The sequence below is a fragment of the Oncorhynchus masou genome, chromosome 2 (genome assembly GCF_036934945.1).
Source record: "Oncorhynchus masou masou isolate Uvic2021 chromosome 2, UVic_Omas_1.1, whole genome shotgun sequence".
Taxonomy (NCBI): Eukaryota; Metazoa; Chordata; class Actinopteri; order Salmoniformes; family Salmonidae; genus Oncorhynchus; species Oncorhynchus masou.
In genome coordinates this window covers 10,089,753-10,107,993 of record NC_088213.1, presented here as the reverse complement: position 1 = coordinate 10,107,993, position 18,241 = coordinate 10,089,753, and the positions used below count along the sequence as shown (strand labels likewise).

Below are 18,241 nucleotides of genomic sequence, written 5' to 3'. Positions count from 1 at the left end.
TACGCTACAGGTCCTATTGATGCGTTTATGCTACGCTACAGGTCCTATTGATGAGATTATGCTACGCTACAGGTCCTATTGATGTGATTATGCTATGCTACAGGTCCTATTGATGTGATTATGCTACGCTACAGGTCCTATTGATGTGATTATGCTACGCTACAGGTCCTATTGATGTGATTATGCTACGCTACAGGTCCTATTGATGTGATTATGCTATGCTACAGGTCCTATTGATGTGATTATGCTACGCTACAGGTCCTATTGATGTGATTATGCTACGCTACAGGTCCTATTGATGTGATTATGCTACGCTACAGGTCCTATTGATGTGATTATGCTACGCTACAGGTCCTATTGATGTGATTATGCTACGCTACAGGTCCTATTGGGTCACGCGCATGTGATGCATACATGTGTCACGTAAAGAGAGCGAAGGGGGTTGAGGGAATGTTTTTCCTAAAACAAAATGAGGGATTTCAGTAACAGAACTTTTCAGTCAGAAATGGCAACATGGACAGCGTGATAAACACTTGTAGTTCTCTGTGGTCGATGCAGCAGAGAGGAGAGAGAGTCAAACGAGTCACAGAGTCACTCGCTGTAAAAACATAAATATATCATTAACACAGAGCAGCAAGTCTGAGCACAATCAAATCAAATGCGCTCGGACTCCCTCTACTCATTCGCGTGTCTTAAACGATTTCATCAAACAGTTCGCTTAAAGCATCAGACAAGCTCAGTGAATATAGTTGATTTGATTAAAACACAGAGGATGCGTCTATATATGGTTGCCTAAGATAGTTTGTTGTTGTTGTTGTTGTTGTTGTTGTTGTTGTTGTTGTCGGGGACAACCCTAGTTGAGAGGAAAGAGATAAACATTTGTTTCAGTCATTTCACCAGCCGTCCAACCCTGTTCCATGTGACACAGCCAGCCGTCCAACCCTGTTCCATGTGACACAGCCAGCCGTCCAACCCTGTTCCATGTGACACAGCCAGCCGTCCAACCCTGTTCCATGTGACACAGCCGGCCGTCCAACCCTGTTCCATGTGACACAGCCAGCCGTCCAACCCTGTTCCAATGTGACACAGCCAGCCGTCCAACCCTGTTCCATGTGACACAGCCAGAGACATCCGTCCAGCCAGCCAGCCAGAGACATCCGTCCGTCCGTCCAGCCAGACAGACAGAGACATCCGTCCGTCCAGCCAGACAGACAGAGACATCCGTCCGTCCAGCCAGACAGACAGAGACATCCGTCCGTCCGTCCGTCCGTCCAGCCAGACAGACAGAGACATCCGTCCATCCAGCCAGACAGACAGAGACATCCGTCTGTCTGTCCGTCCGTCCAGCCAGACAGACAGAGACATCCGTCCGTCCAGCCAGACAGACAGAGACATCCGTCCGTCCAGCCAGACAGACAGAGACATCCGTCCAGACAGACAGACAGACAGACACATCCAGACAGACAGACACGTCCTGACTCCCCACCACCCGAACACGTCCTCCCAACCCTAACACACTCACTCACCCCTACCTTGGATCCATCTACACTGATGATGCGGTAGCTGTTGCGTGTGGAGTCGTAGAAGTAGGAAACGGTGACTGCCTGTTTGCTGGCTGGGACCCAGTTCTTCTTGGTGGTCGGGTCAATCTGGAACACATGGGCCCTGGTGGTGAAGATTGGCTGCTCCCTGCACGGGACGAGGAAGAGACGGAGAGAGGGAAAGAGGAGGAGGAGCGAGAGAGGGAAAGAGGAGGAGGAGCGAGAGAGGGAAAGAGGAGGAGAGAGAGAGAGAGGAAAAGAGGAGGAGGAGCGAGAGAGGGAAAGAGGAGGAGGAGCGAGAGAGGGAAAGAGGAGGAGCGAGAGAGAGGGAAAGAGGAGGAGCGAGAGAGAGAGGGAAAGAGGAGGAGCGAGAGAGAGGGAAAGAGGAGGAGCGAGAGAGAGAGGGAAAGAGGAGGAGGAGCGAGAGAGGGAAAGAGGAGGAGGAGCGAGAGAGAGGGAAAGAGGAGGAGGAGCGAGAGAGAGGGAAAGAGGAGGAGGAGCGAGAGAGAGGGAAAGAGGAGGAGGAGCGAGAGAGAGGGAAAGAGGAGGAGCGAGAGGTGGGGGGGCGAGAGAGGGAGGGAGAGGGATGAGAAGGAGAAGATTAGGAGACCTCTAGTTTGGGTTGGAAGCTCTAGTAATTAATGGTTTGGGGTGTTAGAAACTCCCATGTATTCTATAGGTCAGTCTAAGAGCACATGCATTGGCGTGGAAATACTGAAAGTAACACAAGTCAAAAACACATAAGAACTAGATGACAGCAGGTCAGGTTGTGTGGTGTGAGTCGAGTACTGGGAGAGATCCAGGTCAGCAGTTTAGCCTGCTGCAGCGTAACATATTCCTGGAGCAGTCACCTGGGATGCCAGATCCTCAGTCTCCCTCCCAGTGGAGAGCAGGTGTTAATGTAACACTAACCCTGGAATCACCTGGCAACCCGCAGCCAATTAGCACTTCATCAGCTCAAGCCTCTCACAGGAGGGAAGGAGAAACACACAGGCTACGACACGAGGCCTATCAAGTTCTGGGGAGAAGAAACACCACCACAGACACAGTCTCAGGTGCTCACAGGGTATCAGAGTCCTCCTGGTCAGCTGGTTTAATACCCGGCTGCATTAAGACTAAGGCTGGTACTTGCCAAGGACATCACGATTCCACATCACCACCATACTTTAGGTGTGATTCTATATCACCACCACCATACTTTAGGTGTGATTCTATATCACCGTCCACCACACTGTAGGTGTGATTCCATATCACCACCATACTTTAGGTGTGATTCTAGATCACCACCACCATACTTTAGGTGTGATTCCACATCACCACCATACTTTAGGTGTGATTCCATATCACCACCATACTTTAGGTGTGATTCCACATCACCACCATACTTTAGGTGTGATTCTATATCACCACCATACTTTAGGTGTGATTCTATATCACCACCATACTTTAGGTGTGATTCCAGATGAGCACCATATTTTAGGTGTGATTCCACATCACCACCATACTTTAGGTGTGATTCTAGATCACCACCATACTTTAGGTGTGATTCTAGATCACCACCACCATACTTTAGGTGTGATTCTAGATCACCACCACCATACTTTAGGTGTGATTCCACATCACAACCATACTTTAGGTGTGATTCTAGATCACCACCATACTTTAGGTGCGATTCCACATCACCACCATACTTTAGGTGTGATTCTAGATCACCACCATACTTTAGGTGCGATTCCATATCACCACCACCATACTTTAGGTGTGATTCTAGATCACCACCACCATACTTTAGGTGTGATTCTAGATCACCACCACCATACTTTAGGTGTGATTCTAGATCACCACCACCATACTTTAGGTGTGATTCTAGATCACCACCACCATACTTTAGGTGTGATTCCACATCACCACCATACTTTAGGTGTGATTCTAGATCACCACCATACTTTAGGTGCGATTCCATATCACCACCACCATACTTTAGGTGTGATTCTAGATCACCACCACCATACTTTAGGTGTGATTCTAGATCACCACCACCATACTTTAGGTGTGATTCTAGATCACCACCACCATACTTTAGGTGTGATTCTAGATCACCACCACCATACTTTAGGTGTGATTCTAGATCACCACCACCATACTTTAGGTGTGATTCTAGATCACCACCACCATACTTTAGGTGCGATTCTAGATCACCACCACCATATTTTAGGTGTGATTCTAGATCACCAACACCATACATTAGGTGTGATTCCACATCACCACCATACTTTAGGTGTGATTCTAGATCACCACCATACTTTAGGTGTGATTCTATATCACCACCATACTTTAGGTGTGATTCTATATCACCACCATACTTACTTTAGGTGTGATTCTATACCACCACCATACTTACTTTAGGTGTGATTCTATATCACCACCACCATACTTTAGGTGTGATTCTATATCACCACCATACTGTAGGTGTGATTCCACATCACCACCATACTGTAGGTGTGATTCTCTATGTGACGACCCTCCCACTCTGTCTGCCGTATTCTGTCTTTGTTCTTGTTTCCTTATTAGGATGCCGGTGGGTGGAGTTGGGGAGGGTCGTCAGCTACATGGGAAACACCTGGGCCAGGTGTGTCCCAGAGTAAATGGACCTCTTCCACATTCATGGAGGAGACTCTCTCCATGCAGACACCATTGTAGATTATGCTGTGGTTCTTGATGGCCTTTTGTTTGTTTGTTTGCATTGGCACCTTTCAACACCCTGCATTATCACATTCATGCATGCAAAACACTCACTTACACTACTGATTACTAATTACACACACCATTGTATATTTTCATTAGTTGCTTTGATTAATAAATATATATTTTGTTACTCCTTATCTCCACGTTGTCTCCCTTTGTTACGGGCTTTGAGCCGGTTCGTGACATACACCACCACCATACTGTAGGTGTGATTCCACATCACCACCATACTGTAGGTGTGATTCTATATCACCACCATACTGTAGGTGTGATTCCACATCACCACCATACTGTAGGTGTGATTCCACATCACCACCATACTGTAGGTGTGATTCCAAATCACCACCATACTGTAGGTGTGATTCCACATCACCACCATACTTTAGGTGTGATTCTAGATCACCACCACCATACTTTAGGTGTGATTCTATATTACCACCATACTTTAGGTGTGATTCTATATCATCACCACCATACTTTAGGTGTGATTCTATATTACCACCATACTTTAGGTGTGATTCTATATCATCACCACCATACTTTAGGTGTGATTCCATATCACCACCATACTTTAGGTGTGATTCTATATCACCACCATACTTTAGGTGCGATTCTCACAATTCTCCACCAAGATTCTATTGTGATTTGATGTTCCACACATATTGCTCACTATATGTCTGCTGCAGAGAGAAGAGAGACATGAGAAAACTAAATGTTGATCAGACAGGGACATTATTTTTTTTAAAGTGTTGAAAACACATTGGCTCACTATTTAAAGATGGAGAACAAGCTATAGGATGAAACATACCTGTGTTTAGGTGCAGGGTCATACTATTAGAGCTAGCTAACGCCACCTACTAAAAATAAAACACACACACACACAGAGCCTTCGGAAAGTATTCAAACCCCTTGACTTTTTCCACATTTTGTTACGTTACAGCTCAAATGGAAGGTGAACCTTCGCCTCAGTCTGAAGTCCTAAGTACTCTGGAGCAGGTTTCCATCAAGGATCTCTCTGTACTTTGCTCCATTCATCTATCCCCTCGTTCCTGACTAGTCTCCCAGTCCCTGCTGCTGAAAAACATCCCCATAGCATGACGCTGTCACCACCATGCTTCACTGTAGGGATGGTGCCAGGTTTCCTTCAGACGTGACGCTGTCACCACCATGCTTCACTGTAGGGATGGTGCCAGGTTTCCTTCAGACGTGACGCTGTCACCACCATGCTTCACTGTAGGGATGGTGCCAGGTTTCCTTCAGACGTGGCGCTGTCACCACCATGCTTCACTGTAGGGATGGTGCCAGGTTTCCTTCAGACGTGACGCTGTCACCACCATGCTTCACTGTAGGGATGGTGCCAGGTTTCCTTCAGACGTGAAGCTTGATATTCAGGCTAAAGAGTTCAATCGTGGTTTCATCAGACCAGGGAATCGTGTTCCTCATGGTCTGAGTCCTTTAGGTGCCTTTTGGCAAACTCCAAGCGGGCTGTCATGTGCCTTTTACTGAGGAGTGGCTTCTGTCTGGCCACTCTATCATAAAGGCCTGATTGGTGGAGTGCTGCAGAGATCGTTGTCCTTCTGGAAGGTTCTCCCATCTCTACAGAGGAACTCTAGAGACCATCAGGTTCTTGGTCATCTCCCTGACCAAGGCCCTTCTCCCCCAATTGCTCAGTTTGGCCGGGCGGCCAGCACTAGGAAGAGTCTTGGTGGTTCCAAACATCTTCCATTTAAGAAAGATGGAGGCCACTGTGTTCTTGGGGACCTTCAAATGCTGCAGAAATGTTTTGATACTCTTCCCCAGATCTGTACCTCGACACAATCCCGTGTCGGAGCTCTACGGACAATTCCTTCGATCTCATGGCTTGGTTTTTGCTCTGACACCCACTGTCAACTGTGGGACCTTATATAGACAGGTGTGTGTCATTTCCAAATCATGTCCAATCAATTGACTTTACCACAGGTGTACTCCGATCAAGTTGTAGAAACATCTCAAGCATGCTCAATGGAAACAGGATGCACCAGAGCTCAAATTTCGAGTCTCATAGCAAAGGGGCTGAATACTAATGTAAATAAGGCATTTCTGCCTAAAAAAAATGATAAAATATGCAAAACAAATGGGAAAACCTGTTTTGCTTTGTCATTAAGGGATATTATGTGCAGTTGCTGAGGATTTTTTTTTAAATGTAATCCATTTCCGAATAAGGCTGTAATGTAACAAAATGTGGAAAAAGTCAAGGGGTCTGAATACCTTCCGAAGGCACTGTACATCTAATATATATATATATATCAATAAATAAATAAATAAATAACGCTCCCACATCCAAAGTACATCCAGCGAACGGCAGGCCAGGGGTCGAAAACAGATTATTGATGAAAGAGGACAAAGGAGGATGACACTAACTGTGCAGCTCAACAGAAGGGCTACAGTTAGTGGACTTCTACAGTCCAGCTCAACAGAAGGGCTACAGTTAGTGGACCTACAGTCCAGCTCAACAGAAGGGCTACAGTTAGTGGACTTCTACAGTCCAGCACAACAGAAGGGCTACAGTTAGTGGACTTCTACAGTCCAGCTCAACAGAAGGGCTACAGTTAGTGGACTTCTACAGTCCAGCTCAACAGAAGGGCTACAGTTAGTGGACTTCTACAGTCCAGCTCAACAGAAGGGCTACAGTTAGTGGACTTCTACAGTCCAGCTCAACAGAAGGGCTACAGTTAGTGGACTTCTACAGTCCAGCACAACAGAAGGGCTACAGTTAGTGGACTTCTACAGTCCAGCTCAACAGAAGGGCTACAGTTAGTGGACTTCTACAGTCCAGCTCAACAGAAGGGCTACAGTTAGTGGACTTCTACAGTCCAGCTCAACAGAAGGGCTACAGTTAGTGGACTTCTACAGTCCAGCTCAACAGAAGGGCTACAGTTAGTGGACTTCTACAGTCCAGCTCAACAGAAGGGCAACAGTTAGTGGACTTCTACAGTCCAGCTCAACAGAAGGGCTACAGTTAGTGGACTTCTACAGTCCAGCTCAACAGAAGGGCTACAGTTAGTGGACTTCTACAGTCCAGCTCAACAGAAGGGCTACAGTTAGTGGACTTCTACAGTCCAGCTCAACAGAAGGGCTACAGTTAGTGGACTTCTACAGTCCAGCACAACAGAAGGGCTACAGTTAGTGGACTTCTACAGTCCAGCTCAACAGAAGGGCTACAGTTAGTGGACCTACAGTCCAGCACAACAGAAGGGCTACAGTTAGTGGACCTACAGTCCAGCTCAACAGAAGGGCTACAGTTAGTGGACTTCTACAGTCCAGCACAACAGAAGGGCAACAGTTAGTGGACTTCTACAGTCCAGCACAACAGAAGGGCAACAGTTAGTGGACTTCTACAGTCCAGCACAACAGAAGGGCAACAGTTAGTGGACTTCTACAGTCCAGCACAACAGAAGGGCTACAGTTAGTGGACTTCTACAGTCCAGCTCAACAGAAGGGCTACAGTTAGTGGACCTACAGTCCAGCACAACAGAAGGGCTACAGTTAGTGGACCTACAGTCCAGCTCAACAGAAGGGCTACAGTTAGTGGACTTCTACAGTCCAGCACAACAGAAGGGCAACAGTTAGTGGACTTCTACAGTCCAGCACAACAGAAGGGCAACAGTTAGTGGACTTCTACAGTCCAGCACAACAGAAGGGCAACAGTTAGTGGACTTCTACAGTCCAGCACAACAGAAGGGCTACAGTTAGTGGACTTCTACAGTCCAGCACAACAGAAGGGCAACAGTTAGTGGACTTCTACAGTCCAGCACAACAGAAGGGCTACAGTTAGTGGACTTCTACAGTCCAGCACAACAGAAGGGCTACAGTTAGTGGACTTCTACAGTCCAGCTCAACAGAAGGGCTACAGTTAGTGGACTTCTACAGTCCAGCTCAACAGAAGGGCTACAGTTAGTGGACTTCTACAGTCCAGCTCAACAGAAGGGCTACAGTTAGTGGACTTCTACATTCCAGCTCAACAGAAGGGCTACAGTTAGTGGACCTACAGTCCAGCACAACAGAAGGGCTACAGTTAGTGGACTTCTACAGTCCAGCTCAACAGAAGGGCTACAGTTAGTGGACTTCTACAGTCCAGCTCAACAGAAGGGCTACAGTCAGTGGACTTCTACAGTCCAGCACAACTGAAGGGCTACAGTTAGTGGACTTCTACAGTCCAGCTCAACAGAAGGGCTACAGTTAGTGGACCTACAGTCCAGCACAACAGAAGGGCTACAGTTAGTGGACCTACAGTCCAGCTCAACAGAAGGGCTACAGTTAGTGGACTTCTACAGTCCAGCACAACAGAAGGGCTACAGTTAGTGGACTTCTACAGTCCAGCTCAACAGAAGGGCTACAGTTAGGGGCGTAAGCAACAAGGGCGTAGGCAACAAGGACGTAGGCAACAAGGACGTAGGCAACAAGGACGTAGGCAACAAGGGCGTAGGCAACAAGGGCGTAGGCAACAAGGGCGTAGGCAACAAGGGCGTAGGCAACAAGGGCGTAGTCAACAAGGGCGTAGGCAACAAGGGCGTAGGCAACAAGGGCGTAGGCAACAAGGGCGAAGGCAACAAGAGCGAAGGCAACAAGGGCAAAGGCAACAAGGGCAAAGGCAACAAGGGCAAAGGCAACAAGGGCAAAGGCAACAAGGGCGAAGGCAACAAGGGCGTAGGCAACAAGGACGTAGGCAACAAGGACGTTGGCAACAAGGATGTAAGATTTACATGTAAAAGGCTACATATTCCACAGCCTATCAGAGGGGGGGGGGGGATGACTGACATCGGTCGACTTTTCAAATCAATGTGAAAATGGGAATTAAATAGCATCCAGATGACCCAGATTGGATTATAATGCCATTTGAAGGATACAGCTTCAGGCATCTCTCCCAGCATGACTACTTTCCATTAGGACAAATTAACTCACAACCTCTCTGTTCGTCAGAAACCATTTGAACAACGACTAAAATGAGGGACAATCACAGCGACACACACACATTTAAAATGTCCTCTTAGATCGACCGTCTGTTCAAAATGTGGCCTGCCGGAGAAACACAGTCGTCATTCCCAGGACTACATTAGGCCACATTAACTCAACCTCTGTTTTGGACAATCACACACACTTTTAAAATGCCCTCTTTGTACCACAGGAGTCCACAGGCTTGTTCAACACTAGATGTTATAAAGGACTACAGGCTTGGTCAACACTAGATGGGATGCTATAAAGGACTACAGGCTTGGTCAACACTAGATGGGATGCTATAAAGGACTACAGGCTTGGTCAACACTAGATGGGATGCTATAAAGGACTACAGGCTTGGTCAACACTAGATGGGATGTTATAAAGGACTACAGGCTTGGTCAACACTAGATGGGATGTTATAAAGGACTACAGGCTTGGTCAACACTATATGTTATAAAGGACTACAGGCTTGGTCAACACTAGATGTTATAAAGGACTACAGGCTTGGTCAACACTAGATGTTATAAAGGACTACAGGCTTGGTCAACACTAGATGGTATAAATGACTACAGGCTTGGTCAACACTAGATGGTATAAAGGACTACAGGCTTGGTCAACACTAGATGTTATAAAGGACTACAGGCTTGGTCAACACTAGATGTTATAAAGGACTACAGGCTTGGTCAACACTAGATGTTATGAAGGACTACAGGCTTGGTCAACACTAGATGTTATAAAGGACTACAGGCTTGGTCAACACTAGATGTTATAAAGGACTACAGGCTTGGTCAACACTAGATGTTATAAAGGACTACAGGCTTGTTCAACACTAGATGGGATGTTATAAAGGACTACAGGCTTGGTCAACACTAGATGTTATAAAGGACTACAGGCTTGGTCAACACTAGATGGGATGTTATAAAGGACTACAGGCTTGGTCAACACTAGATGTTATAAAGGACTACAGGCTTGGTCAACACTAGATGTTATAAAGGACTACAGGCTTGGTCAACACTAGATGTTATAAAGGACTACAGGCTTGGTCAACACTAGATGTTATAAAGGACTACAGGCTTGGTCAACACTAGATGGTATAAAGGACTACAGGCTTGGTCAACACTAGATGGGATGTTATAAAGGACTACAGGCTTGGTCAACACTAGATGTTATAAAGGACTACAGGCTTGGTCAACACTAGATGTTATAAAGGACTACAGGCTTGGTCAACACTAGATGTTATAAAGGACTACAGGCTTGGTCAACACTAGATGTTATAAAGGACTACAGGCTTGGTGAACACTAGATGTTATAAAGGACTACAGGCTTGGTCAACACTAGATGGGATGTTATAAAGGACTACAGGCTTGGTCAACACTAGATGGGATGTTATAAAGGACTACAGGCTTGGTCAACACTAGATGGGATGCTATAAAGGACTACAGGCTTGGTCAACACTAGATGGGATGTTATAAAGGACTACAGGCTTGGTCAACACTAGATGTTATAAAGGACTACAGGCTTGGTCAACACTAGATGGGATGTTATAAAGGACTACAGGCTTGGTCAACACTAGATGGGATGTTATAAAGGACTATAGGCTTGGTCAACACTAGATGGGATGCTATAAAGGACTACAGGCTTGGTCAACACTAGATGTTATAAAGGACTACAGGCTTGGTCAACACTAGATGGGATGTTATAAAGGACTACAGGCTTGGTCAACACTAGATGTTATAAAGGACTACAGGCTTGGTCAACACTAGATGTTATAAAGGACTACAGGCTTGGTCAACACTAGATGTTATAAAGGACTACAGGCTTGGTCAACACTAGATGTTATAAAGGACTACAGGCTTGGTGAACACTAGATGTTATAAAGGACTACAGGCTTGGTCAACACTAGATGGGATGTTATAAAGGACTACAGGCTTGGTCAACACTAGATGGGATGTTATAAAGGACTACAGGCTTGGTCAACACTAGATGTTATAAAGGACTACAGGCTTGGTCAACACTAGATGGGATGTTATAAAGGACTACAGGCTTGGTCAACACTAGATGGGATGCTGTAAAGGACTACATGCTTGGTCAACACTAGATGGGATGTTGTAAAGGACTACAGGCTTGGTCAACACTAGATGGGATGTTATAAAGGACTACAGGCTTGGTCAACACTAGATGGGATGTTATAAAGGACTACAGGCTTGGTCAACACTAGATGGGATGCTGTAAAGGACTACAGGCTTGGTCAACACTAGATGGGATGTTATAAAGGACTACAGGCTTGGTCAACACTAGAGGGGATGTTATAAAGGACTACAGGCTTGGTCAACACTAGATGGGATGCTATAAAGGACTACAGGCTTGGTCAACACTAGATGGGATGTTATAAAGGACTACAGGCTTGGTCAACACTAGATGTTATAAAGGACTATAGGCTTGGTCAACACTAGATGGGATGTTATAAAGGACTACAGGCTTGGTCAACACTAGATGGGATGTTATAAAGGACTACAGGCTTGGTCAACACTAGATGGGATGCTATAAAGGACTACAGGCTTGGTCAACACTAGATGGGATGTTATAAAGGACTACAGGCTTGGTCAACACTAGATGTTATAAAGGACTATAGGCTTGGTCAACACTAGATGGGATGTTATAAAGGACTACAGGCTTGGTCAACACTAGATGGGATGTTATAAAGGACTGCAGGCTTGGTCAACACTAGATGGGATGTTATAAAGGACTACAGGCTTGGTCAACACTAGATGTTATAAAGGACTATAGGCTTGGTCAACACTAGATGGGGTGTTATAAAGGACTACAGGCTTGGTCAACACTAGATGTTATGAAGGAATACAGGCTTGGTCAACACTAGATGGGATGCTATAAAGGACTACAGGCTTGGTCAACACTAGATGGGATGTTATAAAGGACTACAGGCTTGGTCAACACTAGATGTTATAAAGGACTATAGGCTTGGTCAACACTAGATGGGATGTTATAAAGGACTGCAGGCTTGGTCAACACTAGATGGGATGCTATAAAGGACTACAGGCTTGGTCAACACTAGATGTTATAAAGGACTACAGGCTTGGTCAACACTAGATGGGATGTTATAAAGGACTGCAGGCTTGGTCAACACTAGATGGGATGTTATAAAGGACTACAGGCTTGGTCAACACTAGATGTTATAAAGGACTATAGGCTTGGTCAACACTAGATGGGGTGTTATAAAGGACTACAGGCTTGGTCAACACTAGATGTTATGAAGGAATACAGGCTTGGTCAACACTAGATGGGATGTTATAAAGGACTACAGGCTTGGTCAACACTAGATGGGATGCTATAAAGTACTACAGGCTTGGTCAACACTAGATGTTATAAAGGACTACAGGCTTGGTCAACACTAGATGTTATAAAGGACTACAGGCTTGGTCAACAATAAAGGACAAAGTGGCAGTAAAGTGACAATATCATTGAAACAGATATGAGTCATTTCCTGTCTGTCAGAGTGAGCTAGAGACAGCCAATAGGATCTACCTCCTGGCAGACAGAGCAGTCTCTTCTCTTCTTCTCTCCTCCTGTCCTATTCTCAGAGGGCTCTGTACGTGTGTGTGGGTGGGGGGAAGGGGGGGGGTGGGGGGGTGTTGACACACTCATGCAGAAAGCAAGATGTGTGTGGGTGTGTCCACGCTCCCATCTCCCAGTAGACAGTCAGTGTTCTGTAAACACACAGGCTGAACACGCAGTGCAGAGTCAGCCAGCCAGCCAGCCAGCCAGCCAGCCCATCCTCACCTGGTCCCGCCACAACACCACCTTTCCATCCCTTCCCGTTACCACATTCTCTATGGTTATATATTTACATACTTGATTTAAAAAATTCAAACCAGGAAATCAAACCAATGTAAAATGCAGCATGTGATTGTAGTGTGTGTGTGTGTGTGTGTGTGTGTGTGTGTGTGTGTGTGTGTGTGTGTGTGTAACCTGTAGGACTCCATGTGGGAGAGAGTGCACACACACACACACACTTTCATTCTATTTCAGCACAGCTTTATTGATAAGTAACCAGAGGGCGATAGGCAGCAGAGATGTTTTCATATTCCATCCCTACTAAGGTATCCTGGCAGGACATAGATCTATACTAGGAGGACATAGATCTATACTAGGAGGACATAGATCTATACTAGGAGGACATAGATCTATACTAGGAGGACATAGATCTATACTAGGAGGACATAGATCTATACTAGGAGGTATCCTAGCAGGACATAGATCTATACTAGGAGGTATCCTAGCAGGACATAGATCTATACTAGGAGGTATCCTAGCAGGACATAGATCTATACTAGGAGGACATAGATCTATACTAGGAGGACATAGATCTATACTAGGAGGACATAGATCTATACTAGCAGGACATAGATCTATACTAGGAGGTATCCTAGCAGGACATAGATCTATACTAGGAGGACATAGATCTATACTAGGAGGACATAGATCTATACTAGGAGGACATAGATCTATACTAGGAGGTATCCTAGCAGGACATAGATCTATACTAGGAGGTATCCTAGCAGGACATAGATCTATACTAGGAGGACATAGATCTATACTAGGAGGACATAGATCTATACTAGGAGGACATAGATCTATACTAGGAGGACATAGATCTATACTAGGAGGTCATAGATCTACACTAGGAGGACATAGATCTATACTAGGAGGTATCCTAGCAGGACATAGATCTATACTAGGAGGTATCCTAGCAGGACATAGATCTATACTAGGAGGACATAGATCTATACTAGGACATAGATCTATACTAGCAGGACATAGATCTATAGTAGCAGGACATAGATCTATACTAGGAGGTATCCTAGCAGGACATAGATCTATACTAGCAGGACATAGATCTATAGTAGCAGGTCATAGATCTATACTAGGAGGTATCCTAGCAGGACATAGATCTATACTAGGAGGTATCCTAGCAGGACATAGATCTATACTAGGAGGACATAGATCTATACTAGGAGGACATAGATCTATACTAGGAGGTCATAGATCTACACTAGGAGGACATAGATCTATACTAGGAGGTATCCTAGCAGGACATAGATCTATACTAGGAGGTATCCTAGCAGGACATAGATCTATACTAGGAGGACATAGATCTATACTAGGACATAGATCTATACTAGCAGGACATAGATCTATAGTAGCAGGACATAGATCTATACTAGGAGGTATCCTAGCAGGACATAGATCTATACTAGCAGGACATAGATCTATAGTAGCAGGTCATAGATCTATACTAGGAGGTATCCTAGCAGGACATAGATCTATACTAGGAGGTATCCTAGCAGGACATAGATCTATACTAGGAGGACATAGATCTATACTAGGAGGACATAGATCTATACTAGGAGGACATAGATCTATCCTAGGAGGTATCCTAGCAGGACATAGATCTATACTAGGAGGACATAGATCTATACTAGGAGGTATCCTAGCAGGACATAGATCTATACTAGGAGGACATAGATCTATACTAGGAGGTATCCTAGCAGGACATAGATCTATACTAGGAGGACATAGATCTATACTAGGAGGTATCCTAGCAGGACATAGATCTATCCTAGGAGGTATCCTAGCAGGACATAGATCTATACTAGGAGGACATAGATCTATACTAGGAGGTATCCTAGCAGGACATAGATCTATACTAGGAGGTATCCTAGCAGGACATAGATCTATACTAGGAGGACATAGATCTATACTAGGAGGACATAGATCTATACTAGGAGGACATAGATCTATACTAGGAGGTATCCTAGCAGGACATATATCTATACTAGCAGGACATAGATCTATACTAGGAGGACATAGATCTATACTAGGATCTATCCTAGGAGGTATGATAACGTTCCATTTATTCCATTATAATGAGCCTGTCCTCCTATAGCTCCTCCCACCAGCCTCCTCTGTTGTATATGTGTGTGTGTTTATCCAAGCAGGGAATGTGCAGAAGCCAGTAGGAGTGAACTCTTCTGTTCGTTATAATGTGTAACAGTAGGAAGCTAATGCTGCTGTTATTTGAGGGCATATCTCATGGATCTGATCGGCCTCCCAGCGATATGGAGCGTTCTGGGTGTGTGTGTGTCTGTTCCTCACAGCGTTCTGGATGTGTGTGTGTGTGTGTGAGTGAGAGAGAGTGTTCTGTCGATGGCTCTAGCGTACAGTGCTGATTATATCTGTAGCTCACAGCGTTCTGGATGTGTGTGTGTGTGTGTGTGTGTGTGTGTGTGTGTGTGTGTGTGTGTGTGTGTGTGTGTGTGTGTGTGAGAGTGTGTTCTGTCTATGGCTCTAGCGTACAGTGCTGATTATGTCTGTAGCTCACAGCAGAGGGCTGAGCAGTGAAAACATTCTTAGGTAAGATGAAAGAGGAGAATTAGACATCTTATTAAACTTTCATGATCTGGTCTGACAAATCAGTGTGGAAACCATGCTCCTCCTCTTAACTCACACACACACTACAGTACTCACTCACACACACACACACTACAGTACTCACTACAGTACTCTCACACACACACACACACACACACACACAGTTCCTGTTCATACACACGCTCACAAATGCACTGCACACACCTCTCATGTTAGATCTGTCCAGCATGCACACTTCCTCACGTTCACACACTACAGTACTCACACACACTACAGTACTCACACACACACACTACAGTACTCACACACACACACTACAGTACTCACACACACACACACACACACACACACACACACACACTTCACACTAAATCTGTCAACAGCCGGTTCAGAGAATAGTAGTTCAGTTGGCTGGATTAATGCATTCACTTAAACTCTCCTCACTCTCTTTCCCTACATCCCCGCTACCTCTCGCCCCCTCTTCCTCTCGCCCCCGCTTCCTCTCGCCCCAGTTCTGGTACTACAGAACATTAAAGGTGAATACACAAAGTGCTAGAGCAACTGCAGTCAGACGCTAGGACAGACGCTAGGAGAGACAGACGCTAGGGCAGACAGACGCACTGCTAGGACAGACGGACCGCTAGGACAGACGGACCGCTAGGACAGACGGACCGCTCGGACAGACGGACCGCTCGGACAGACGGACCGCTCGGACAGACGGACCGCTCGGACAGATGGACCGCTAGGACAGACGGACCGCTAGGACAGACGGACCGCTAGGACAGACGGACCGCTAGGACAGACGGACCGCTAGGACAGACGGACCGCTAGGACAGACGGACCGCTACAGACGGACAGCTCGGACAGACGGACCGCTCGGACAGACGGACCGCTAGGACAGACGGACCGCTAGGACAGACGGACCGCTAGGACAGACGGACCGCTAGGACAGACGGACCGCTAGGACAGACGGACCGCTACAGACGGACCGCTCGGACAGACGGACCGCTAGGACAGACGGACCGCTCACAGACGGACCGCTCGGACAGACGGACCGCTCGGACAGACGGACCGCTAGGACAGACGGACCGCTCGGACAGACGGACCGCTCGGACAGACGGACCGCTAGGACAGACGGACAGGACAGACGGACCGCTCGGACAGACGGACCGCTCGGACAGACGGACCGCTAGGACAGACGGACCGCTAGGACAGACGGACCGCTAGGACAGACGGACCGCTAGGACAGACGGACCGCTAGGACAGACGGGACCGAGGACAGACGGACCGCTAGGACAGACGGACCGCTAGGACAGACGGGCCGCTGACCGCTAGGACAGACGGGCCGCTAGGACAGACGGGCCGCTAGGACAGACGGGCCGCTAGGACAGACGGGCCGCTAGGACAGACGGGCCGCTAGACAGACGCTAGGACAGACGGACCGCTAGGACAGACGGACCGCTCGGACAGACGGACCGCTCGGACAGACGGACCGCTAGGACAGACGGACCGCTCGGACAGACGGACCGACAGACGGACCGCTAGGACAGACGGACCGCTCGGACAGACGGACAGACAGACGGACCGCTCGGACAGACGGACCGCTAGGACAGACGGACCGCTAGGACAGACGGACCGCTAGGACAGACGGGCCGCTAGGACAGACGGACCGCTAGGACAGACGGACCGCTAGGACAGACGGACCGCTAGGACAGACGGACCGCTAGGACAGACGGGCCGCTAGGACAGACGGGCCGCTAGGACAGACGGGCCGCTAGGACAGACGGGCCGCTAGGACAGACGGGCCGCTAGGACAGACGGGCCGCTAGGACAGACGGGCCGCTAGGACAGACGGGCCGCTAGGACAGACGGACCGCTAGGACAGACGGACCGCTAGGACAGACGGACCGCTAGGACAGACGGACCGCTAGGACAGACGGACCGCTAGGACAGACGGACCGCTAGGACAGACGGGCCGCTAGGACAGACGGGCCGCTAGGACAGACGGGCCGCTAGGACAGACGGGCCGCTAGGACAGACAGACCGCTAGGACAGACAGACCGCTAGGACAGACAGACCGCTAGGACAGACAGACCGCTAGGACAGACATTAGGACAGACAGACCGCTAGGACAGACAGACCGCTAGGACAGACATTAGGACAGACATTAGGACAGACAGACCGCTAGGACAGACAGACCGCTAGGACAGACATTAGGACGGACAGCAATGGGCCATTGAGCTAATAATGTCATCAGGATCATTGTCCTCAAAGAAATGAAATCCTTCCTAATAAATTCACTGTCCCGATAATCCTAATCTGAACTGTAATCTGTTTGGAAAAATACCCTTTTTGCAGATCACTGTTGTGCTGTTTTCAACAGGGGCGGCGCACAGACACAGAAAGACCTGACCTTTAGAACAAGATGGCGCTGACAGACACAGAAAGACCTGACCTTTTGAACAAGATGGCGCTGACAGACACGGAAAGACCTGACCTTTAGAACAAGATGGCGCTGACAGACACAG

General features: G+C 47.2%; 1 protein-coding gene across 2 annotated transcripts in view; it reads right to left on the bottom strand.

Annotated features, from left to right (window-relative positions):
* LOC135555122 (homer protein homolog 2-like) overlaps window positions 1–18,241 on the bottom strand; it is a 174,582-nt gene that overhangs the window by 119,691 nt on the left and 36,650 nt on the right. Inside the window, exon 2 of one of the 2 annotated variants that reach the window (XM_064987483.1) lies at window positions 1,527–1,689. In XM_064987483.1, coding sequence (XP_064843555.1) covers window positions 1,527–1,689 — 163 coding nt within the window. The remainder of the gene's footprint in view (window positions 1–1,526; window positions 1,690–18,241) is intronic. The other variant, XM_064987490.1, reaches the window with a different exon arrangement.